Source organism: Lutra lutra, chromosome 12 (assembly GCF_902655055.1).
Source record: "Lutra lutra chromosome 12, mLutLut1.2, whole genome shotgun sequence".
Lineage (NCBI taxonomy): Eukaryota > Metazoa > Chordata > Mammalia > Carnivora > Mustelidae > Lutra > Lutra lutra.
In genome coordinates, this window is record NC_062289.1 from 83385925 (window position 1) to 83408163 (window position 22239).

The 22239-nt window shown below is 49.0% G+C and overlaps 1 protein-coding gene across 2 annotated transcripts in view; it reads right to left on the bottom strand.

The window, feature by feature from the left end:
• The window catches only part of ATP6V0A2 (ATPase H+ transporting V0 subunit a2), a 35087-nt gene extending 14557 nt beyond the window's left edge, over nucleotides 1-20530 (bottom strand). For both annotated transcript variants that reach the window (XM_047696803.1, XM_047696804.1), the window contains exons 1-9: nucleotides 20196-20530; nucleotides 15373-15451; nucleotides 13265-13362; nucleotides 11754-11891; nucleotides 10984-11072; nucleotides 9208-9334; nucleotides 4619-4701; nucleotides 3072-3165; nucleotides 1945-2157 (exon numbers count right to left, since the gene is read on the bottom strand). In XM_047696803.1, coding sequence (XP_047552759.1) covers nucleotides 1945-2157; nucleotides 3072-3165; nucleotides 4619-4701; nucleotides 9208-9334; nucleotides 10984-11072; nucleotides 11754-11891; nucleotides 13265-13362; nucleotides 15373-15451; nucleotides 20196-20312 — 1038 coding nt within the window. In that variant the 5' untranslated portion in view covers nucleotides 20313-20530. The remainder of the gene's footprint in view (nucleotides 1-1944; nucleotides 2158-3071; nucleotides 3166-4618; nucleotides 4702-9207; nucleotides 9335-10983; nucleotides 11073-11753; nucleotides 11892-13264; nucleotides 13363-15372; nucleotides 15452-20195) is intronic.
• Between the last annotated feature and the right edge of the window lie 1709 nt (nucleotides 20531-22239).

The window sequence follows — 22239 nt, forward strand, 5'->3', positions numbered from 1 at the left end:
CTCAGAAAGAAATCAGAAATAAAAGAAAAAATATTCAGCAACGAGACAACACTAGATGTTGTCTAAGTTGTGAAGAAACCAAAGTGAAGAAACCTTCCTGGTTAACAAAGCCATAAGAGAAACAGGCAAAAGAATGGAAATTTTTAAAAAATCAAAAAGAAGTAAAGGAAGATAAAAAGGACTCAAGCGGGGGGGGGGGGCTCAAGAAAAAGTGACAAACACTGAAGAAAAGCAAAGAAGGTTCAACTGAAACCTGACAGCGGGTCCTGAAGGAGGAAACCAGAGCAAGAGAACAGAACCAATACCAAAAAGCATAATTCGGGAGAACTCTTCTGAAACTTGCTTTAAAACTATGTATTAAAAGAATCACTGGGGACGCCTGGGTGGCTCAGTGGGTTAAGCAGCTGCCTTCGGCTCGGGTCATGATCCCAGCGTCCTGGGATCGAGTCCCGCATCGGGCTCCTTGCTCGGCGGGGAGCCTGCTTCTCCCTCTGCCTCTGCCTGCCATTCTGTCTGCCTGTGCTCGCTCTCTCTCCCCCTCTCTCTGACTAATAAATAAAATCTTTTAAAAAAATAAATAAATAAATAAAAGAATCACTGACCTCTAAACTAATAATACATTATATGTTAATTAACTCAATTTAAATTAAAATGTTTTAATCAAAAAATAAAACTATAGGGGCATCTGGGTGGCTCAATCGTTAAGCATCTGCTTTCCGCTCAGGTCATGATCCCGGGGTCCTGGGATTGAGCCCTGCACCCAGCTCCCTGCTCTGAGGAAAGCCTGCTGCTCCCTCTCCCACTCTCCCTGCTTGGGTTCCTTCTCTTGTTGTCTCTCTGTCAAATAAATAAAAATCTTTTTTTTTTTTTTAAGATTTTATTTATTTATTTGACAGAGAGAGATCATAAGTAGGCAGAGAGACAGGCAGAGAGAGAGAGGAGGAAGCAGGCTGCTTGCCAAGCAGAGAGCCCGATGTGGGGCTCAATCCCAGGATCCTGAGATCATGACCTGAGCCGAAGGCGGCGGCTTAACCCACTGAGCCACCCAGTGCCCCTAAATAAATAAAAATCTTAAAAAAAAAAAAAAGGGAATACTCAAGTGGCTCCTGAACAGAAAAGATTTTCAACTTCACTCAGAATAAGAGCAGGGCAGCGGCTGGTATCATCAAACCGACGCGGCCAGGCGGTATCTGCGACTTTCTCCTGCAGACGGGTCAGGTGTCAGTCACTGCGGTGGCATTCGCGACACCACAGACCACCTGAACAAGCAGGGGACCCGTGCAACTAGCTATAGTGCATCCGCACAGTGGAATATTACATAGTTATAGAAAGTAGGAAAGTCTGATTAAGTGAAAAGAACAGTATGAATGAATAGCACGCAACCCTTTGTGAAGAAAACTATCACTGGTGCGCCTGGGTGGCTCAGTGGGTTAAGCTCTGCCTTCAGCTCAGGTCATGATCTCAGGGTCCTGGGATCGAGCCCCACATCGGGCTCTCTGCTCAGCGGGGAGCCTGCTCCGTCCCCCACTACCCTGCCTGCCTCTCTGCCTAATTGTGATCTCTCTCTCTGTCAAATAAATAAATCTTTAAAAAAAAGAAAGAAAACCACCCATTCATACCTGCTTACCTACGACTACGAAACTCGAAGGCGTAACACTCAGTTATCTCTGAGACAACAGGGGTAGGAGGAGGCCACTCCGCTGTGTCCTTTACTTTATATACATCTTACTTTCAACCATGAGACCCTATTCCGTACTCCAAGTGCAAACGACACATGCACGGCACAGCTCTGGCTCTTCAGACACCAGCCCGCTCAGTGGCCTCTCACTGCTCAGGACTGACTGTCCCGTTTCCCCTGTGCGGGGCAGCCGGCTCCCCCGCACCCCCAGAGCAGCCCCGTCCCAGCGTCTGGTCCCGGCGGGGGCGGGCCCTGGGCTGCCTTACCGAGCCATCCTCGAGCGCCCGGCGCAGGTCGTGCAGGTCGGCCTCGGGACACCAGACCTCGGCGATGAGGCACTTGTTGGTCACATCGAAGCTGCACATGTTCAGCATGTGGTAAATGGCCTTCATCTTCTTCACCTGGATGACGTGGCTGTAGACGGATTCGGCGGCTTTACACAGCACTTGCCTTAAATAGTCCTCGGTTTTGTGAAGCACCTGGGTGGGAACAAACATGGGCTTCCAGCACTGGGGACACTTGTCGGTCTCCATCCATCGGGCACCTGCCTCTCCTGGGGGCAGGCAAGGGAGAGGCTCATTCCTTCTCGTCCTGATCCCAGCACCACTGGGAAGTGGGCGGAAACCTAAGCCCAGGCGACCTGAGGCTCCCTCTAGGAAGCTGCCCCTCCAGGACACCACCCCAAGGGGACAGGAAACGGTTAGATGTCACCATCTGGGTGGCAGCGCTGTGGCAGGGCTGGGCCCACGGAGCTCCCCACTCTTGCCACTCCCAGCCTCAGCTCAGCAACCTATCAACCCTACAGCCACTACCTCCACCCCACATGTGGCCTGAAACCCCTTTTGCTGGAGTGGGTCGGAGTCTACTTCTTGCCCCCAAGAGCTCTCACCGGTATTATCAGAAACATCAGTTAACGTGGTGAGAGCAAAGTAACAGGCACCACTTTAAACACACTGATGACCAGAACATCTTCTCCAAAGTCCCTTTGACACCACCTAGGTCGCTAACAGGCCGCTAAAAGAAAACTTGCATGAAGAGGAGGGAGGTAAGTGACGGCCCAATCTCCCTGAAACACTTTGATTTGTCTGCACCAAAATTTTCCGTATCAAAAAAGAAAGCAAACGGAGGGGCGCCTGGGTGGCTCAGTGGGTTAAGCCGCTGCCTTCGGCTCGGGTCATGATCTCAGAGTCCTGGGATCGAGCCCCGCATCGGGCTCTCTGCTCAGCAGGGAGCCTGCTTCCTCCTCTCTCTGCCTGCCTCTCTGCCTGCTTGTGATCTCTCTGTCAAATAAATAAATAAAATCTTTAAAAAAAAAAAAAAGAAAGAAAGCAAACGGATTTATAAATGTTTTACACGCCTCAGAGAAGGAGCCGACCATTTCCCGTTCACTCACAGTGTAAAGATCCTGAATCCGGGTGTTCAGTCCCTCCTGGATCTCCTTCCGCTCCTCAGCAGTGTTCGGGTAGGGGTAAACGTGGCAGTGGTAACTAGAAGACAGAATTTAATAGTCACGCATCCGTCGGGACCAGGAGAGGCTACACCAAACACCAGAACTAAATTCAGCGTTCCACGCGAGTACATCTCCCTCCAAATGGGATAAAAGCAGCCCCTTGGGAGAAAACGGCGCAGACACGCACCGGCCCACAGTGCACAGACCCGCACAGAGACACTCAACAAATGTGCACAGGAAGGAGGAACAAATTGAGCAAACTCTCTCGGTTCCATGTTCCATTCCTGCCCTCGATCATCCCCGGAGAGCTCGCTCCCAATTCCTACTTTCTGAAATTCACCACCATCCTTGGGCTGGGAATCATTAAACAAGTTTGAAACACAAAAGCAAGAACACACAACAGTGATTACCTTAAAAGAAAGAGAAAATAAAGGGTGATGGGAGGGAAAAAAAGCTCTGGTTTCCTAGCAACTGCCTTGGACACGTGGTGCAGTAAACCTCTCCCTCATCTCCCAGGGCCCACCTCCTGGGGGCCACCCAGCACCCCAACACATGGGGAGAGGAGGCCGTCCCTCCCCGCCTGCGATCTCCCATCCACCTTGACATTTTTGTGCCACACTTAACATTTTAAGTTGTGACTATTAAAATTACTTAACTCTAGCCTTATCCCAAGCAACACTATCTATGAAATCATGAGTTTGCGTGCTGGTTACAGTTTTTCTACTGTATGTTAAAATAAATATATATTTATAAGAGTAACACCAGATTCGTCCATATAAAACCTGAAATGGCTTTCCAGGCCACCCGTGACTGAGGATCAGCCTCTGGGAAACACTTTGCAAAGGAAATACCCAAGCCCGTCCTCACTCCCAAAGAAACAAGACCATCTAAAAACAAAGGGCGTTCTCTGACATTTTTGTTTGGCTTTTGCTTATTTTTCCACTGTTGACGAGAATATACGTCACAGTGAGATTCTCGCTGAGGCACTCCTCGCCTGTGTCGCCTCAGTCCCAAAGCCCACTGAGGCCTGGCCGTGGGGGCTCGCCGAGCTCACCCAGCGAGTGGGTGGCAACGCCAGGCTCTGGATCCGGGCCTCCTCCCCCGCAGCGCACAGAGAAACCTGCCGAATGTTCGGCCTAAAATGAACCAGATGCTCCCTGATGACAGACAGGCCTCTGTGGAGCTCAGCGCAACAGGGAGGCACAAAATAATTCAAATTTGGTTCCTTCTCCAATTATTCTTAAGCCCTGATGCCCGGGGAGGAAATAAAACCTGAGAATGTTATTAAAAACGGTCTCTACTTCTAAAGCATCTTATGTACAACGCTGGCAAGAGAGAGGGCTAATTAAGCGTTAAAAACAAAGACACAGAACTAAGCACAGCAATCTCTGCACCCACTGCATTTCCCCTCGAACACAGGGCCATTTAGGGAGAACCAGAAGCCACTGTATATGAGCACAGAGATGAAATGAAACATTTCTTGTTCTTACCAATCACATATCTTCTTAACTTTGTGGCCAATCTGCTCTCCCCAAAAGGATATTAAAAACACATACCACTTTATAACTTCTCCCTAAAAGAAGAAATCAGGGTCATTGTTACTCCTGTGTCCAGAATGAGGACTCTGGCAGCTCAAATTCTGTCACAAGTTGGCCCCTTCACACCCTCAACAGATGCAGACGCCCTCGGGCCCCCAGGCTCCATAACTGCACCTCGCCCACCCTGGCCGCGTGTTCTTCCCCCTAACATCAGCCCTGGCAGTGGCGTGGGGTCATTTACAGACATGCAGAGTGGCCCAAAGTCCGAGTCCCCGGATGTGCCTAGTCCAGTGGAGGTCACACAGGGCGGTTCTCTGCCTTCTGGGTCCATCTCATACGGTAAAGGAGCCTTGTCACGGTTTAGTTATGTTTTTCACACTTCTGGGCTCTTTGTTGGTGGTTTCACTATTTAAAATGGTCCTCAGGCGTAATGCTGAAGTGCTAGCTAGTGTTCCTGGGCCCAAGAAGGCAGAGATGCGCCTCACACACAACATGCCATGTGTCAGATAAGCTTCCTGCAGGCATGAGTCATAGCGCTATTGGCAAGAGTTCAGTGTTAATGAATCCACAATACATGTTAAATAGAAACACACATAAAACAAGGTTAGTATTGATCGGTGGACAAAAATGTGAGCAGAGGCTCGCAGAAACTAACCCTGTGTTTCCCTAGGACAGTGAGTGGTTCAGTATCAATAATTCACGTGTCCATGGAGACCCTACAGAACTACCATAAATACTGAGAAATACTCTCTAAATAAAACGGAGTACATTTTTAGCCTATTTGCCAGGCCCTATTCTAGGTGCTAGGAATACAGAACTGAACAAAAGAGACAAAAATCCCTGACCTGGAAGGGGTGGGAGGTATCCAATTTCCCAGCGAGAGACACAAAGAAAACACAGAGTCCACCACATGGGGAGAAGTGGTAACTGCTCCAAAGGAAACAGAGCTGGAGGAGGAGAAGGGGGGCATGGGGTTGGGGGCTGTGACTTTAAATAGGGTGACCAGAGAAGGCCTCTCTGAGAAGGGGACATCGGAGCTTAAAGGCTAAAGGAAGGAAGGGAGCTGTGCGGCCACTGCGGGAAGGGCCTTCTGAGCCACAGAGAGCTCGTGAGGAAGCAGGTACAGGGACAGCAAGGAGGCCACACACTGATGGGGGTGGACAGGGCAGATGTGTGTTGAAGCCACAAGAGGGGACGCTATAAGGCTCTGGGCGTTTTGCCAAGTGAGACAGGAAGCCCGTGGTGGGTTTTAAGAGGGGAAGTGAAGGCTTACAAGGATGGTTCTCGATGCCGGGAGGACAGAGCGCGGTAGGGCAGCGGCCGGGGCAGGAACCGGGGACAGAGGCCGCTGCAGAAGGGAAGAACTTGAGGTGTGGCCGTCGTCCTGGATCAGGGGGCGGGACCAGGAGACCAGAGTCTCTTCCTAGTTAGAACACATCTCCAGTCACCCTGCCATAGGATTAACACAAGGTCTGAGGGAAAAGAGAAGAATCAGGAGGACCCCCAGGATGTAGGACCTGAGCAGTCAGAAGGACAGAGCTGCCACTTACCGAGCCGGACAAGCGGGGCAGGGCAGGTTTGCTAGGAAAGATCCAGAGTCCAGCTTTAGGCATCGGGTAGAAATGTCTTCCAAGGATTTAAAAGAAGACCTAGAGTAGCCAGTTACATACAAAAGTCTGCTTTTGTGGGGAGAGATCCAAGCTAAGCAGTTGGGAGGCAGTATTTAAAGCTGTGAAATTATATAGGATCCCTGAGGGCACACAGAAGAGAGAGGCGGTCCAAGAATCCAGCCCCAGACCACAAAAGATGGGGAACAGGTCAGGGAGCCTCAAGGAAGCACAGGCAGGTGGGTCCCCACAGCAAGAATAAAGGGCAGCGGGGGCAGAGGAGATGGCCTATGTGGCTGGGAGATTGGTCACGTTGAATAAGTGAGTACACTGACCACACAATTCATGAAACGTACTGAGGATAACGGGAGCCAGATTTCTCACTGGCAGGAAAGAGACTGCCAACACAGGGAAAAAGGTTCCATCTAGAAAGAACCAGTCAGGATTCTGAGTTATAGTTCCAGCACATGGTTTCATAATCTCGAAGCGCAGGGAGCCACAGAAGTGCATACGGCTGCGTGTGAGTGCGCACACGTGTGTGTACACATACGCTCCGACTGCTCAGAGGGCCCAGGGGCAGCGGCTCTCTGGGACCCAGATCTTTGAGAACACAGTCCTCTGCTAAAAGGCACCAGCGGTCCTTGGAGAAATGGCCAATTTCAGGCTGAGGCAGGGAAAGCACAGGACGAAGCTGGGGCATCTCACTGTGCCACAAAGGAAGGGAAGGCTCGGCGGAAGCTGCCAGAGGCCAAAGGACACAGGACCATGAGGGAAGGGACCCTCAGCAGCCAAATCATCAGGGACAATTTGAGTGTCCAAATAAATACGGACCATAACAGATTACGAGTCATCGAACACAATGGAAATGCACGAGTCCGCAGATGCGAGGGGGGGAAGCCGGCCTTCTGTGCGATCACTAGTAAGCAGAGCTGGAATGAGGACCGCATGGCAACCATGACCGAGGGGACCGGTTCACGAGAGTCGTCCACAGATGCTAGTGTGGTGGGCGGGCTGGTGAGGACAGGGACATGAGCACAGCTTGGAAATTACTAAACCACCACAAAGGGCAACGTGGTAATGAGACGGTGGAGAAACCCGGCAGATACCGACGTGACCAGGTGACATCACGTGTCACGTGGTGGGTGCTGAGGTGGCCAGAGAGACTTCCAAGGTTGTTCCTGCCTAGAACGTGGCCCGAGTCTGGCTGTGAAGAAATCTCAGGGGGCCCAGAGGGAGGGGTCGGCCCACAGGATGGGATGCATGTTCCCCACGCCACTGCAGGCCCAGGGAGGGAGCTGGAGCCAGGAAGGAAGGAGAACCGCTGGGAGGCGGGAATGGCATGTTTGATTGGACAAAAGTGCTGCACCTGCACTGGTTTCTCTCATGGGGGGCAGGTGGTTTGGAAGAGCATCCTTGCCTGGGGGCACACACACGGGAGTAACTCCGGGGTGATGGAGCCATATCTGCGGCCTCCTCTCCCCAGGCGTGCAAAGAACCTAGTGAAAAATGGGGACAGAGTCGCCGAGAGAGCACGTGACTGATGGAGCAAATGTGGGAACGTGGGAACAACTGGGAAATCCGGGTGAAGGGATACAAGTCTCTGTTCTCTCCTGGCAAGTGTTCTAGAAACTGAAATTATTCCAAAATAAGTTACAGAAGAAACTAAACTGGGGGGAAGAAAGAAAACAGCATTTATAGCAAACCTGAGTTTGAAGATGCCCCAATTTTAAAACTACTACTGGGTCAAGGAGCGTAACCACCTCGGGTTGGAAGATGGGACAGGGACAGCACACAACACAGAATATAGGTCATCGAACCAAGGGAAATCACCAGAGTCTAGCTCCGACACAGAGTGGTCAGCACCTAGAAACAAGACCGACAGAGGGGAAATAGCTTGAAATACGCTCTGGTGTCTGCAACGAGGTGAAGGGATGAGATGGTCAACCCAAAAGGCCCTAAACCTGACACGATAACCAGATCCTCGACCCCGAGCACCAGCTATCAAATCAAACACCCCATCTCCTACAGAACAAGCACCAGAAGAATGCACGCTGAAAGCCAGCATGGGCTCTCCCTAAGCAGGATCATGAAGATTAACTTTCTCGTTCATCTTTCCCATTTTGTTCCCAATTTCCTGCCACAAGCACGTATTTCCTTTGTAACTACAGGGGAGTTGTCTTTTCAGGATAATACATCTCTGCAGTCCACTTCTCTGTATGTATCCCCACCTCTAATCCCACCGCTCACACTTTAGGAAGGAAGGGAGGGAGGGGAGGAGGAAGGATGGAAAAGGAAATCTGATAAGGAATGACATAGTTACATAGTTACAGTTTCAAAGCATGTCCCCCGAAACATGTATTAATTACAAAGGAAAAAGATGACTTCGTACTGGAGAAGCCTAAGCATCACCACCTCGACCAAGCAATCAAAGCAAACGTTACCAGCCACGGGACAAGCCGAATCACGCGCTCGGTGGGACGCAGTGAGGAGGACATAGCATCACTTCTGCCAAAGACCCATGCCCCGGATCTAATCGTGAGGAAAGATCAGACAAACCCAAATGCAGGGACATTCTACCTAAGAATTTTCAAATATCAAGGTTCTGTAAGTCCAGGAAAGACTGAGAAATTGTCCCAGAATGAAGAAGACCAAAGAGATGGGACAGTTAGATCCAAACTGATTCTGCACTAGACCTTCGCTACAAAAGGTGGTACCGGATGGGGTCTGAGGCCCGGAGGGCAGCAACGCATCTCCCTTCATTTCTGGGAGGCATTTCAAGGAAGAGCCCTTGACTTTAAGAGCCACACCCGAATGCCCTGAGGGATGATAAGGCCTCAGGTGAACAACTCACTCTCAAGGGGCTCCCTGTGCACCGTGCATCCAACGCCACTGTCAGTCTGTCATCGTTAAAAGGTGATCATGACGTTGACTCACCGTTTCAGGGTCCTCGAGGGGCTCATCCAGCTCTGCATAGGTCACAATGGTATACCCTTTGCAGACCCTCCACAGCATTTTCTCAAATGCTTCCACTTTTCCTTGGTTAATTAGGCCAGATACAAATCTATGAGACAACAGAGACAAGGTGCAGTCAGATGAAAGCAAGGAATTCTCTGACTGCATCAAAAGGAGAAATGAATCATTTCAGGCAAAATGGTGAAGATATTCTAAAAGCCCTCCAAATGCAAAATATCTAAAATGCTAGATGAAAAACTGGGGGAGGGGGCATCTGGGTGGCTCTGTGAGTGGCCCATCCAAGTCCTGATTTGGCTCAGGTAGTGATCGCGGAGTTGTGGGATTGAGCCATGGGTCAGGCTCCACACTCAGCTGGGAGTCTGCCTGAAGGTGCTCTCTCCCTCTGCCCCTCCCCCTCCTCACACACACACATACTCTCCCACTCTCTCTATGAGTAAATAAATCTTTTACAAAAACTTATTTTTGAAACATCCCTTCAAGGGTATAGCTGTGCCCATAATTAAGAGAAATTCTTGGGATCCAAAAATAAACCAGGATCTCAGCTACCTTGATGTATTCCACTAACCCAGTATCTTAAAGCCTTCAGTTTCAAGGTCAGCACGGGAGACAGGAGACAGGCACTAGGTCTATGTAAGCTAAGAAGATGAAACTGAATCTTTCCCAATGCCTGCTAAGGTTGGGACTCCCACCTCCTCACTCCCAAAGACCTACACCCTTAGTGAACAGGTGGACTAGAAAAAATTTAAAACTTCATCTTACAAAGGAACCCTCAAATAAACTTATTTATCTCAGTTTGGGTTCTAGATAGAAGAGGGAAAGTCTTCTTTGAGAATTTATTTATTTATTTATTTTTTGAAGATTTTTATTTATTTATTTGAGAGAGAGAGGGAGAGGGAGAGAGCACTAGTGGGGTGAGGGGCAGAGAGAGAGAGGGGGAAGCAGACTCCCCACTGAGCAGAGCCCAACTCAGGCCTCGATCCCAGGACCCTGAGATCATGACCTGAGTCAAAGGCAGACGCTTCACCAGCTGAGCCACCCAGGCGCCCCTGCCTTGAGAATTCATAACCACAGGTTAGAATGCACTCAGTTTCGTGGCTGAAATTCACATTACTTGCATAGCAAGAAAAGGAAAAACAAAAAAAATCCAAGCTGAGAAATTAATGTAAAACGATTCCAGGCTGGTGGGATGCTCCCCATTATCTGACAGATGTAAAAACAAATTCTCGCTGAAGGAATACATCCTCAAACTAAATCGTGATCGGATTCCTACAGACGAGGAACAGAGGAACAGATGTTCGTAATAAAAAGAACTCACAAATCACATAAGGAAACAAGTTACCATTGGCTGGAGTAAACAGAAAGGATTAATAGCAGAAAAAGATCCTTAAAATACAATTAATGAGTTAACCAACTCAGTTTAGCCCCTATGTTTCTACCAAACAAAACAGGAGCTGACGCTTCACTGAGCAATTATTTTAGCCTTACTGGAATGACACTGAATGGCATAAACGTTCCTTCTTTCCAGCTCATTATACCAAGAGAAGAAGTTCCCATGGTATTTATCTAAAAAGTCAATACAGCTGAATAACTCCTCTCGGCAAACACAGAAGTACAGTGTTTTCTCAAACAGATATTCACTTTCTCTCACTCCACCACAGGCTTTCGAATGGTCGCATTCATCCCCCTGCAGACGACAAGGACAGCGGGACGCTCAGCCCCCCGGCGGTTGTCACCTACCCCAGTTTTGCTCCCAGCCTCTGCATACAGCTGTAGTCCAACAAGGAATCATTCTCTAAGGGAGGGAATTCTTCATAAGTGGGTTCAAACTACAAAGAAATACGAAACCAAGCGTGTCTCATTACAAGTGACACTTTATTTCCCAAGTCACGTTTCCGAACGAGTTTACGGAGCATCCTAACCGGCTGCCCGACCTGGTACTGACGCCCCGGGGTAACTCGGATGTGGAACACAGCTCTGGTAAATTAAAAAGATCCCGTCCCTTGTGTAAAGAACTCCTCGAAGTCAGGTTGCTAGAGATAAGGGTGTTGTAACTTATGTCACTGCCTCACTCGGAGGCAGAGCGCTCGGTCAGACACAGCCACCGAGTGAGACAGCGCCAGCGGGACGACCTTGTCCCCTCTGCATCCCGCTCTGGGCGGGGCTATTACACAGACTCCACTCATGAACTAGACACTCGTTGTGAATTCCTTTATTCTTAGCAATTTGGCAGGAAAAGAAGAAACAATTTTGGAGTTCAAACTCCACTTTCCCATTTCTTTCATTTTTCAGCTACAAACTGAAGCAATTTTACGGATAGGAGGTATCGTTATTGCTAAAACCAACCAATGCAGGGTAAGGCTTGACGCTTTGTTTAATGTCCTATAACCTGACTGAAAAATAAAGGTCAGATCAAGATCTCTGAGAACAGATAACCCAACCCGAAGCCTTGCAGGAGCGAAATTCGTACAAAAGGAATGTGTCTCGGCGCAGGGGCGGGCGGTCAGTACCTCCACGTTCCGTTTAACGAAGGTTTTTGTCACCCTGAGCATGTGAGTGTACTCGATCAGCTCCAGCAAGTTTTTCCTCAGCTTCTCCTTGTTCTTGGTGACTTCTCTCAGCTCAACCTCCAGCTTCTGCAGCTGCTCCTAAGACAAGAGGGCGGTTGGTTACTTAAGAGGACAGATCTGCTGAGTCTGGCCACCCCCATTTCCTGACAGCACGTTACTGTCCAGGGAGGGCTTACGAGGCCGAATCCGACAGAGATGTTCAAGGTCCACCGTTCATGGTCTCCCATGGACTCGGGGAACTCCCACACAGCTCATGCTGCCCACAACAGATGTTCTGGAAGGTGAGTCGAGGCACCGCAGGTGGCTCTGGCCCAACCCCGCTCCCCCACTGTTCCGGGCTTCCCTCCATCCACTTCTCCACTATCGCACAGCAAAGAGTCTTCCTCTTTCAAGGCTACATTGCCTTTTATTTGCAACGCAGAAAATACTTGGGTAATCTTTGCTAAGCATATACACCCGAGCCTCTAGCTTAAGAATCTGCTTACAGTTGCGCGTACACTATTAACTGGGCTGAAGAATGCTTGAGGTCAAGTCTTCCTTAATAAGCAGTTGGACAGCGAGCGCCTTTAACAATACTAGAGTACAACACAGCAGCGACGGAGGTGTGTCAAACACACCAGTGACTCCACGAAAACCTGTAAGCAAGCAAGTCTCCTGACACTTCACGTGCACTCCACCTCATAGAAGCCACACACGCCCAGTCACCCCTGAAGTCGTCATTACATCACCACCAACCCGAACAGGCCAAACCAGATGGCCGCGTTCTAACCATCGGATGCCACAACTCCTTCTGGAGTCCACTCACACGGTAAATGTTAAGTGACTTCCTCCCCGATAAACCCCCAGAGCGGCCAGCCACAGAACGGTGCTGGCTACACACCGCGGGCTGCGTCAGTGGTCAGGAGCGCCGGTCTATATCCCAGGGCAGTGCACGAGCCAAGGATCAGACCCAAACCTCAGCTGGGGTCCTCACAGCAGGGACGCTGTATCCCCAACACACCAGATACTGAAATCGGGGATAAGGAACTGCGCTTGCTGCCCACCTACAACACCCTATGGCCTTCCCACTAGCTTTTCAGCATCAGAGTGCAGGCCAGTGGGTCTGGGAGAATGCGAAAGGCACTGGCCTGCAGCCTCCCTTACTTGCACCAGGAGAGGCATATGCTAAGGCATGGATAAGTCCAGAAAGAACGATCAGAATACTACATGACAAAGCACCAGATTTCCCAAACTGATTTTCATTAGCCTCAATTCACCACCACCTGGAAAAGGAACATTTATCTTACATCACAGATAATCTGTTACTGAAGGCTGGCGATCGCATTGTTCTTCAACTGTCATTACGGGGCTTTGAGAATAAAACCCGACAAGCCCTAGACAACATGAAGTCAGTCAACAAGCAGCATCTGAGCTCAGGGACAGCTTTGACGGCTTCATCAGAAACAAGTTACCTGCATCTCCAGGACTTGTTTAAGAGGTGGTGCAGGAGGACTGGTCTCTCCCTCCGGAAGGGGAATGTCGGCTCTATTAATTTCCTGCACCAAATACGCTGTGGGAATAAAAGGTAAACCAATTAGATGCAAAAACTCACTCTAGGACATCTCCGTCGGAACATTTTCCATCCCAACCATCCCTGGGTCGCCTAAAAATTAATGTCTGAATGCACAAAAGTCTTGCTTGTTCCAATCGACTTAGAAAAAGCCTTTTGCAACCTCGTTTCCAAAGATCTGCAAAGTAGCCGCACCTAAAGAGAGAGGCCGGCATGCAGTGACCATATAAACAACAACCTGATGAACGCTTTCTGGAATTCCCCGAGTGTGCGGTGTTTCTGAACACTCGTGACAGAACTGTGGAGTCACAGGTGTCTCCGCACCTGTAGGTGAATCAGGTAAAGGACACACTTGCAAATGCAGGAATAACCCAACGACAGACCATCTCCACCAGAGACGGCAGCGTGACTTCCTTGCAGATGCCCTTCTGAGGAAGGAGAAGTACTACCTCTATCAGCCCATGGAGCCCAGAGAGATCGAGGGCAGAGAGCCAGGCTCTCCTGAGCGGTCCCAGTCAGCCAGGCTGTTCGGACTTCCAACAACCAGATCTCACGTCCTAGACCAGGTTCAGAAAACTGGTAACAAGCCAGGCCAGATGAACTCCATTTCTTTCATTTACATTTTCAATGCCATGAAGCACCCTTGTCCTTAGGATGAAACTCACAATGCATGGTAACTCATTACTAGATAGCACATTCTGGAGAAGTGTTCCCAGTTATTTTATTAAGAAAGAAAAAGAAAGAGAAAAGTGAGGATGTCTTAGCAACAGGATAGCAAAGGAAGCACAGTGCTAAAGAGGTTTCTGGAAATGGGATAAAATCGTTTCACCAATGAAACCTCATTTACTTGGGAGTTTGGTTTTTTTTTTAAGTCTGTATGCCTTTTGAAACAGTCTAAGCTACAGGAAGTCCTGTACCTGTCTAAAGTGTTGTCACTGAATTTAAAAACCTCATTCCTGATACATGACATGCTCAATGACTCACTACGTTACAAAGACAGGAATATGATGTCACTCTATTACACGCTGTCCACACTAGTAACTGGGACTTCAAACAATATGCGAAGGAACAGATGATTAAAAGGGTTCTTTTGTCTTAAAAACCTCTGGGGCACCTGGGTGGCTCAGTGGGTTAATGCCTCTGCCTTCAGCTCAGGTTGTGATCTCAGGGTCCTGGGATCAAGCCCCACATTGGGCTCTCTGCTCAGCGGGGAGCCTGCTTCCTCCTCTCTCTGCCTGCCTCTCTGTGTACTTGTGATCTCTGTCTGTCAAATAAATAAATAAAATCTTTTAAAAAAAATCTCCAACTAAAAATGTAAAATCCACAATAAATCTTAGCTATTAGAAATCATTCCCAAAGTCCTATTCTGCCCCCCTTGACTCTCTCATGCCCATGTTTCTCCGTTCATCCTAAATTTTGTACTTCAGTCAGTCCTCTGAGATCCAACCCCCTCTCCTCTATTTTGGTCAGAACTTCCAGGCTGGAACTGATAATGGTCACTATCCCAAGCTAAAGAAGTTGAAGATTTTACAGATAAAGGAAGTAGCCTAGAGCTACTGAGTTTTGAAGGTAAACAAGTGATCTGAGAACAAAGCCAATCTATCTTCCATATCCTACCTTCCTCTTCTTAGAGATAATCTGAAGTAACATATTGACATGTACATAATGTGTTTAAATCACGACAAAATACAAGGGATTAGTTAAGTAAATTATAGCACTTTTATTTCATGAAATACTAGGCAGCCATTAAAAATGACCCCAGGTGCACCTGTTTATTGATGTGAGACAATGTTGCAGAAAATACCAAAGTGAGAAACAGAATAACATGGTCGCTATGTAGGGGAATCCTTACTTTTATAGAGGACTAGGAAAAAATAAGGAATGGTGAGTTCTTTTTTTTCTCTTTTCTAATTTTTCTAAGGCAAACAAGGTTTATATAAAAATCTGTTACTAAATTAAACTTATCCCCCCACAAACTAGCAAAACAAAACAAAATAAAACAAAACTTACCTAATATCCGTTCTAGTTCTTCACACCTCTTCACCTCACCGACAAATTTTCTTTGGAAGGAACTTACATTCTGGTTGAGCTGAGAAAAGGATGAAAAATTCGTTTTTGAAATTTCTGAAATTTAAATGTAAACATGATTTAAAAAATAAAAATATTATTGGCAAGGGTTTAGGGAAAGCACACCCTCACACACTACTGGATGGGAAAAAAACTGACAAAACTTTTCTGGAGAGCAACGTGGCAGCTGTTATCAAAAAAAGCCTGAAAAATAGCCTTTGGCCCAGAACTAACCCAGGAAGAAACTTAACCTAGGGAAAAAACTGGATACAGACAAAAACCTACCCAGAAGAACATCAACCTCGGGGACAGAGGAAAAAGTGATCGACAGTGGGAAACCAGTTTAAGAACAGACAGTCTCCATCCATACTACAGAACACCCCCCAGCAATACAGAACAAATCCCTGACCCACTCAACACCACTGTGACTCTGAGAAACACCATCAAGCGTGTCTTTCAAGAAGATACAAAAGGCTGCATACCGTGTGATTCCATTACCATGAAATGCCCAGAAAAGGAGAATCTAGGGGCAGGAAGTAGCGACTGCCTGGGGCTGGAGGCAGGTAAGGGGATGAACCGGAAGGGTAAGGGATCTTACTAGGGGGATATGATGTTCTAATACTGCACTGTGGGGATGGACGCGTCACTCAGTAAGTTTTCTAAAAATCAATAAACTGTACACTTGAAATGGGTGCATTTTACGATACAGATCAATAAAGTTGTATAAAAATTACGGTTCAGTCATTTAACTGTCCTTAGTAAAAATTATGTTTTAAATGACTAAGGTACTGGATTCTATTAAGAAGTTGTCATTAAAAATTTTAGGTATGACAATGATATTGTGGTTATGATTTTTGAGCATCCTTCTTTTTAGAAATACTTGTTGAAATATTTATGGACACAATTAGATATCTGGAATTTGTTTCAGAATCATCTTGTCCGAGAGAGGAGAGGGACAGATTTTGTCTGGAGGTGGAAGGCTGTAATGAGGGGCCACGAATTTATATTATGGGTACACGGGAGTTCACTGTTCCCATATACTCCTCTCTCTACTTAACTTCTAATACAAAGCTTAAAACAATAAAAAAAATTATAAAAGAACATTTAATAAAATGAGGAAATGAGTTAAGATTTCTGTCTGGGGGCGCCCGGGTGGTTCAGTGGGTTAAAGCCTCTGCCTTAGGCTCAGGTCATGATCCCAGGGTCCTGGGATCGAGCCCCGCATCGGGCTCTCTGGTCAGCAGGGAGCCTGCTTCCTCCTCTCTCTCTGCCTGCCTCTCTGCCTACTTGTAATCTCTGTCTGTCAAATAAATAAAATAAAATCTTTAAAAAAAAAAGATTTCTCTCTGGAAAAAATTAAAGATACTTTCAGTGTCGTTCCAATTATATGAAAATACACATATATGTACATTTTGAAACATTATTAGGAAAAAATGTTAGAACAATATTAACCAAGAAATTAGAGCCTTTATTTCTAGGTAATGGGATCCTGGAAGTTTTAATCTTATTCTTACATTTTACAATTTCCCCACAATGGACATATATTATTTTATAATAAAAAAAGATTACAGTAATCACTCGTGTTGAAAGGCATTTAAGGCAAGAATGTTATCTTTCCTCCAGGCCATCAACCGTCCGGGATGCTCTCAGAAACCCGCGATTAGGATAGGCAGCTTTGCATGAAACCGCTGGGTCAGAAGCATCCATCCCAAGGGCTCATTTCTTGTTCAGTTTTTCTAACATTTTTAAAAGGATTAACCAGGAAGAAGACAAAAATTCAAATTTCACTTTTGTTTGTCACATTTGCATTCATTTCTGAGATCAAACTAATCTCAAGTAATCACTTTCAAGTTCTCAAGGAGTCAGGCACGATGCACAGAACTAAGAGCGAGAAGGAAGCGAGGCGGCACCAGCAGTGCACAAACCACACTCCTGCCCGTTGCACGGTCCGTTCAACACTCAGCACTGCTGAGCGCTCCGTGGACAGGAGAGTTCTCCCTGCGGCAGGGGTTATATGAAGACGCCCATTTCGGCGGCCGGGATACAAACGTACTTGGGTTGACCCTAGCCACCATCACTGCCTCACAGCTATTAGCTGCTTTTTTCTGTTATGTGGTTTCTTTTACAAAGTTTTGTTTCTGTTTTCTTTCTCGGGAGGCTAGGTCACCCGATTTCTAGGCTGATGATAGGAAAACACAATCTTAGTGCCCCCTGGCCCCAGTTTCAGGCACCCGCGGTCCACCGAGGTCAGGAAGCACACAAGACGTGTCTTCTGGCACGGCCCCAGGTCAAACAGTGCCTACATCATCCTCACTTCATCCCACATCAACCAGAGAGGAAGGGTGAGTAGAGGACAATACGATACATTGAGACTAGGAACCCACATATACCCTCCCAAACACATTCATGTAATTTTTATTAGAGTATCTCGTTATAGTTATTGCATTGTTGTTCATCTCTTACTGTGCCTAACTTGTCGATGACACGCTACCGCAGGGGCGCCCATACAGGAAAGCCTGTCACACCTACAGGGTTCAGTACTCTCCAGAGCACCCAGCATCCACTGAGGGTCTCCGAACGCATACCCACAGATACGCGGCGACCACACTGCATTTTATTGCAAACTCATTTTAACACTAACTTGAACCAAGAAAAGCCAGCAGAGGCTCCGTGGTGCTGGCTTTACTGATATCCAAACCAGCCACCCTCCCACTACAGTCGCCGAAGGGAGAATGGAGAAATTGTTCTTAGACTGCAGACCATCTCAACAGTGAGATGAACCTGCCCTTCTCTGAGCCCCACCGGTTAGGTTAGCTGAATGACCTTCTCTTCCATGTCTTCTCCTTGGCTGTCACTACAGAAACCCTGGGTCTGCCTGCTTTCCCTCAGGAGGAGTACTAAAAGGGAGAAATCACCCAGCATATGCAAGCCAGAAAAGACTAATGTTAGTAAGCCCAGCCGGTGAATGCAAAGTCAGTGAGAACTCCAGAAAAAAGTGCTGGGTGCTGCGAAGCTTTCTGCACTAGCACACTGGCTGCTTGAGTGTCAACCCAAACACACACACACACACACACACACACACACACACACACACGGACAGGCACAGCTGAGATCTTTATCTGCACTTTCTTTTTCTTTCACTGGTTTTCAGCCTAGAAGGATCCCAAGTATTCTCCACTACCTCCTGTAATGGCAGTCAGAGAAACGGGAATGTGGTCATCAGGGTCTTTGTTCAAACCTCCACAGTTGAAGCTTGTTAAGTCTCTCGGCTTGAACTCTAACAGGATGGATCAAATCCACCAGTTACAAAGAAGGGAGGCTGTTTCTCTCCTGCTTCCTGAACCTTTCAGGTGCCCCCCACAGCTGATCACAGCACCTACCAGGGAACTGGGACCAGGAGCTGAAGCCCAAGTGACTCCAGGAAACAGGAAGGGAGCTGGGCCTCCTCTGCAGCCTTGGCTGTCGCTCAGGAGTTACTCCCTGACCTTGCAATCCCTTTGGAGTCAACCCAAGGGTCACTGATATCAGATCTTGGGGAGGGGTGTTCCCTTTTGAAATTAAGGGCCCCTCAGAGAGATGAAGGGAAATAACCAGGAGATCAAAGTCGGGGCCCAGGAGGAAATAAAATGTTCCCTTGAAGTGACTTTCAGTTCAGTCACTCAGTATCAGATCCTGCTTAACACTCCCCTCTCCCCTTCTACACTTTGTTCTCTCCCTTTACTGCACTTCACAATTTCACAGAGCGTGTGCGTCTGTCTCCTTCCAGCTGTAAGCGGCAAGAACCTAAGGACCTTGTCCACCCAGCTTACCACTGAGGCGCCAGCGCTAAAAACACCATCTGGAACAGAGCAGGCGCTCAATGAAGGCTTGTTCCTTCATTCAACCAACGCCTGCTACTGCCCACAAACGCCAGGGACCAGGCTAAGTCTTGGGGAATCAGGAGTGAGTAAGTCAGAAGGGGCCCCTTGCCCTCGGGGCTGACACCCCATGGTGTGAACAAATAATAAACAAGTATGCAGATACATAAACAAGTGTTTATCCTTACTTGTTGGGAAGACCGTTCCCTTTCCTTACCAGGCAGTGGTATGCACCTCATACATCAGTGAACAAAACCAACGAAAACCCCTTCCCCTCAAGGCGCTTACACCGAGCTCATTCCCAATTCAGGTTCTGGGATCCTTCTGTTCCCTCCATCCGGGACCCTGTTCCCCGCCCCCCCAGATCTTCCAGGGCCACCTCTTTCCCATTCAGGCCTCATCGGAGCTCAAACGTCACCTCCTCAGGAGGGCCTTCCTTGACCACCCCGACTCGAGTCACCACCCCATCACCCCGCTTCATTACCCTCACAGCAAACATTATGTTTACGCATTCACGTGCTTGGTATTTGTCCCCGCCACCCCCGTAAGTCCCAAAGGGTCTCCAAATGGGCCTCATCAGACTCGTTCTCCCCACCGATAGCCCAGTGCCCGGCATGGAGCCGGCGCTCCGGAGCATCTGATGGCACTCCCCTAAGTTGATGAAGACTACACAGAGCGTTCCTAACTAACCCGGCCAAAGCCGCCGCCGACCAGACGCCCGGCGAACCGGGGCTCGGGCCCCGCTCTGCGGAAGCTCTGGCCGGTAAGCCGGGCCCCAGTTTCCCTGCCTGCGAAATGGGGACAGCGGCGCGCCCCTGCCCAGGAGCCCGCAGAAGGGAGGCCCGAGCGAAACGCGGGATGCGGCGCTGGGCGGGCAGGTGCGGCCCGCGTCTCCCGGGCGACACTCACGTCTCGGAACTGGACCAGGCCCTTCTCGCCCAAGGCGCTGAGGCACTCGTAGGCCGTGCCGGACTGCAGGAACAGCTGCGCCAGGCACATGGTCTCGCTCCGGAATAGGGACCCCATGGCGGGCCAGCCCGCGCCCCAGCGGGGCCGGACGGATGGCGGCGGCTCCGGGCCGCTCGGGTCCGCGCGGTCAGCCTGGGAGGCCGGGGCCTCGGGCTCCTCCTGCGGCCTGGCCGCCGCCGCGCACCATGGGGGGTCCGGGCTGCAGCGGCCGCCCCCGGTCCTGCCACCGCGGGCCCCCTCCAGCCGCTGCCGCCACAGCGCGCGCGAGACCCCGCCCCCCCGGCTACAGCCGGTTCCGGTTCCTCCCCCCGCGTGTGCCCGCCCGCCCCGCGCCGGCCGACCAATGGGAGCCCAGAGTTGCGGCCGGCCGCAGCGCCGGCGCCGGCGAGGCCAACCGGCACAAACCCGGCGGACGAAGGCTGAGGCTCCCGGCGGGAGACAGCAGCTCGCTCGGCTCTTTAGACATTCTGGAAAATGAATTTTATTGAGGTTGTGCCATAAAGTTCACCCGTTTAGGGTACACAATTCTGTGATTTTTAGTAAAGGTACGGAGTGGTTGTGCGGCCGACATCACGATCCACTTTTAGAGAATTTCCGTGAACCCGAAAACGATTCCACCTGCTCAGCGCCGTCAGTCCCCAGCTCCCCGCAACCACGAACAACTTCGTCCGGTAGATCTGCCTATCAGAACGTTTCACACCGACAGCATGACACCGCATCATGCGTTTGCGGCTGACTCCTGCCGCTGGCCCTTCTCTCGGGTCCTGCCCCCGTGCAGACCAGACGGGCACTGTCGCCCCGCTGGCCACGTCTGCCTTTGCAGATCCTCCGCCCAGCAGCTACCGTCATCTCCAACGCAGGACGAAAATCTCACGTAGCCCACTTTAAATCCTCTGGTTTCTCCCACTGCTTTCTCAATAAAATCCAAACTTCTTACCACGGCCCCCAGGACCCCACAGGACCTGACCCCCTTCTTCCCCCAAGCCCTCAACATCTCCATCGCCTGCTTTGGACTCCTTTGCTCCAGCCACACCTGCCTACTTTATCTTCCCTGGCCCGGGCGCTTGAACTTGGCGATTCCTCCCTCTGCCCAGTACACCCCTCTCCTGGACCTTCTCAAAGCTGGCTCATTTGGTCCTCAGCTCCAATGTGCCTGCCTCTAAGGCTGTCCCAGACCCCTAGCTAAAGTAATCTCCCATCCCACCCGTTTTATTTTCATCACACCTACCGATGACTGAAATTATCTTGTCTGTATTTATTGCCCATTTCCCCCCACTAGAATGTAAGCTCCACTCAACAAACGACATTGACTTGGTTATCGCCAGGGCCTGGCATGCAGAAGCCACTCAATAAATATTTCTCAAATGCATACATGAATCTATAAACTTACAAAAGTTAAAACCATATGGCAGGTCCCTCGGATCCCATTCTTCTGCCAAAGTGAGCTTTTCCCCTCTTAACTGCAAAAGGCATCCTAACAAAGCCCACCAAATCAGGCTCAATTACCTGTCACTTGAAAATTTCAAACTAATTTTCCAGAGCTAGTTATATTAACTGTCATAGAAAAACTTTCTGAATCACTACAATTAATTGACCAGTGGATATTTCCTTTTCTTTGACAAAAGACAATTTCTTTTACTCTTTCTACAGGGTGTAATCACTTCCACCACAGAGATCCAGATCAAAGAAAAAGAGAAGCAGAAGGGGAGGAATCGGTATTTCTCAGTGCAGTACACAGAGTGGTACTTGAGGGAGAAAACTTCTTTATGTCATTAGTTACATGTTTAATAGGAATCAGTAAAAAACAGAACTAGGGGCGCCTGGGTGGCTCAGTGGGTTAAGCCTCTGCCTTCGGCTCAGGCCAGGATCTCAGGGTCCTGGGATCGAGCCCCGCATCGGGCTCTCTGCTCAGCAAGGAGCCTGCTTCCTCCTCTCTCTCTGCCTGCCTCTCTGCCTGCTTGTGCTCTCTCTCTGTCAAATAAAT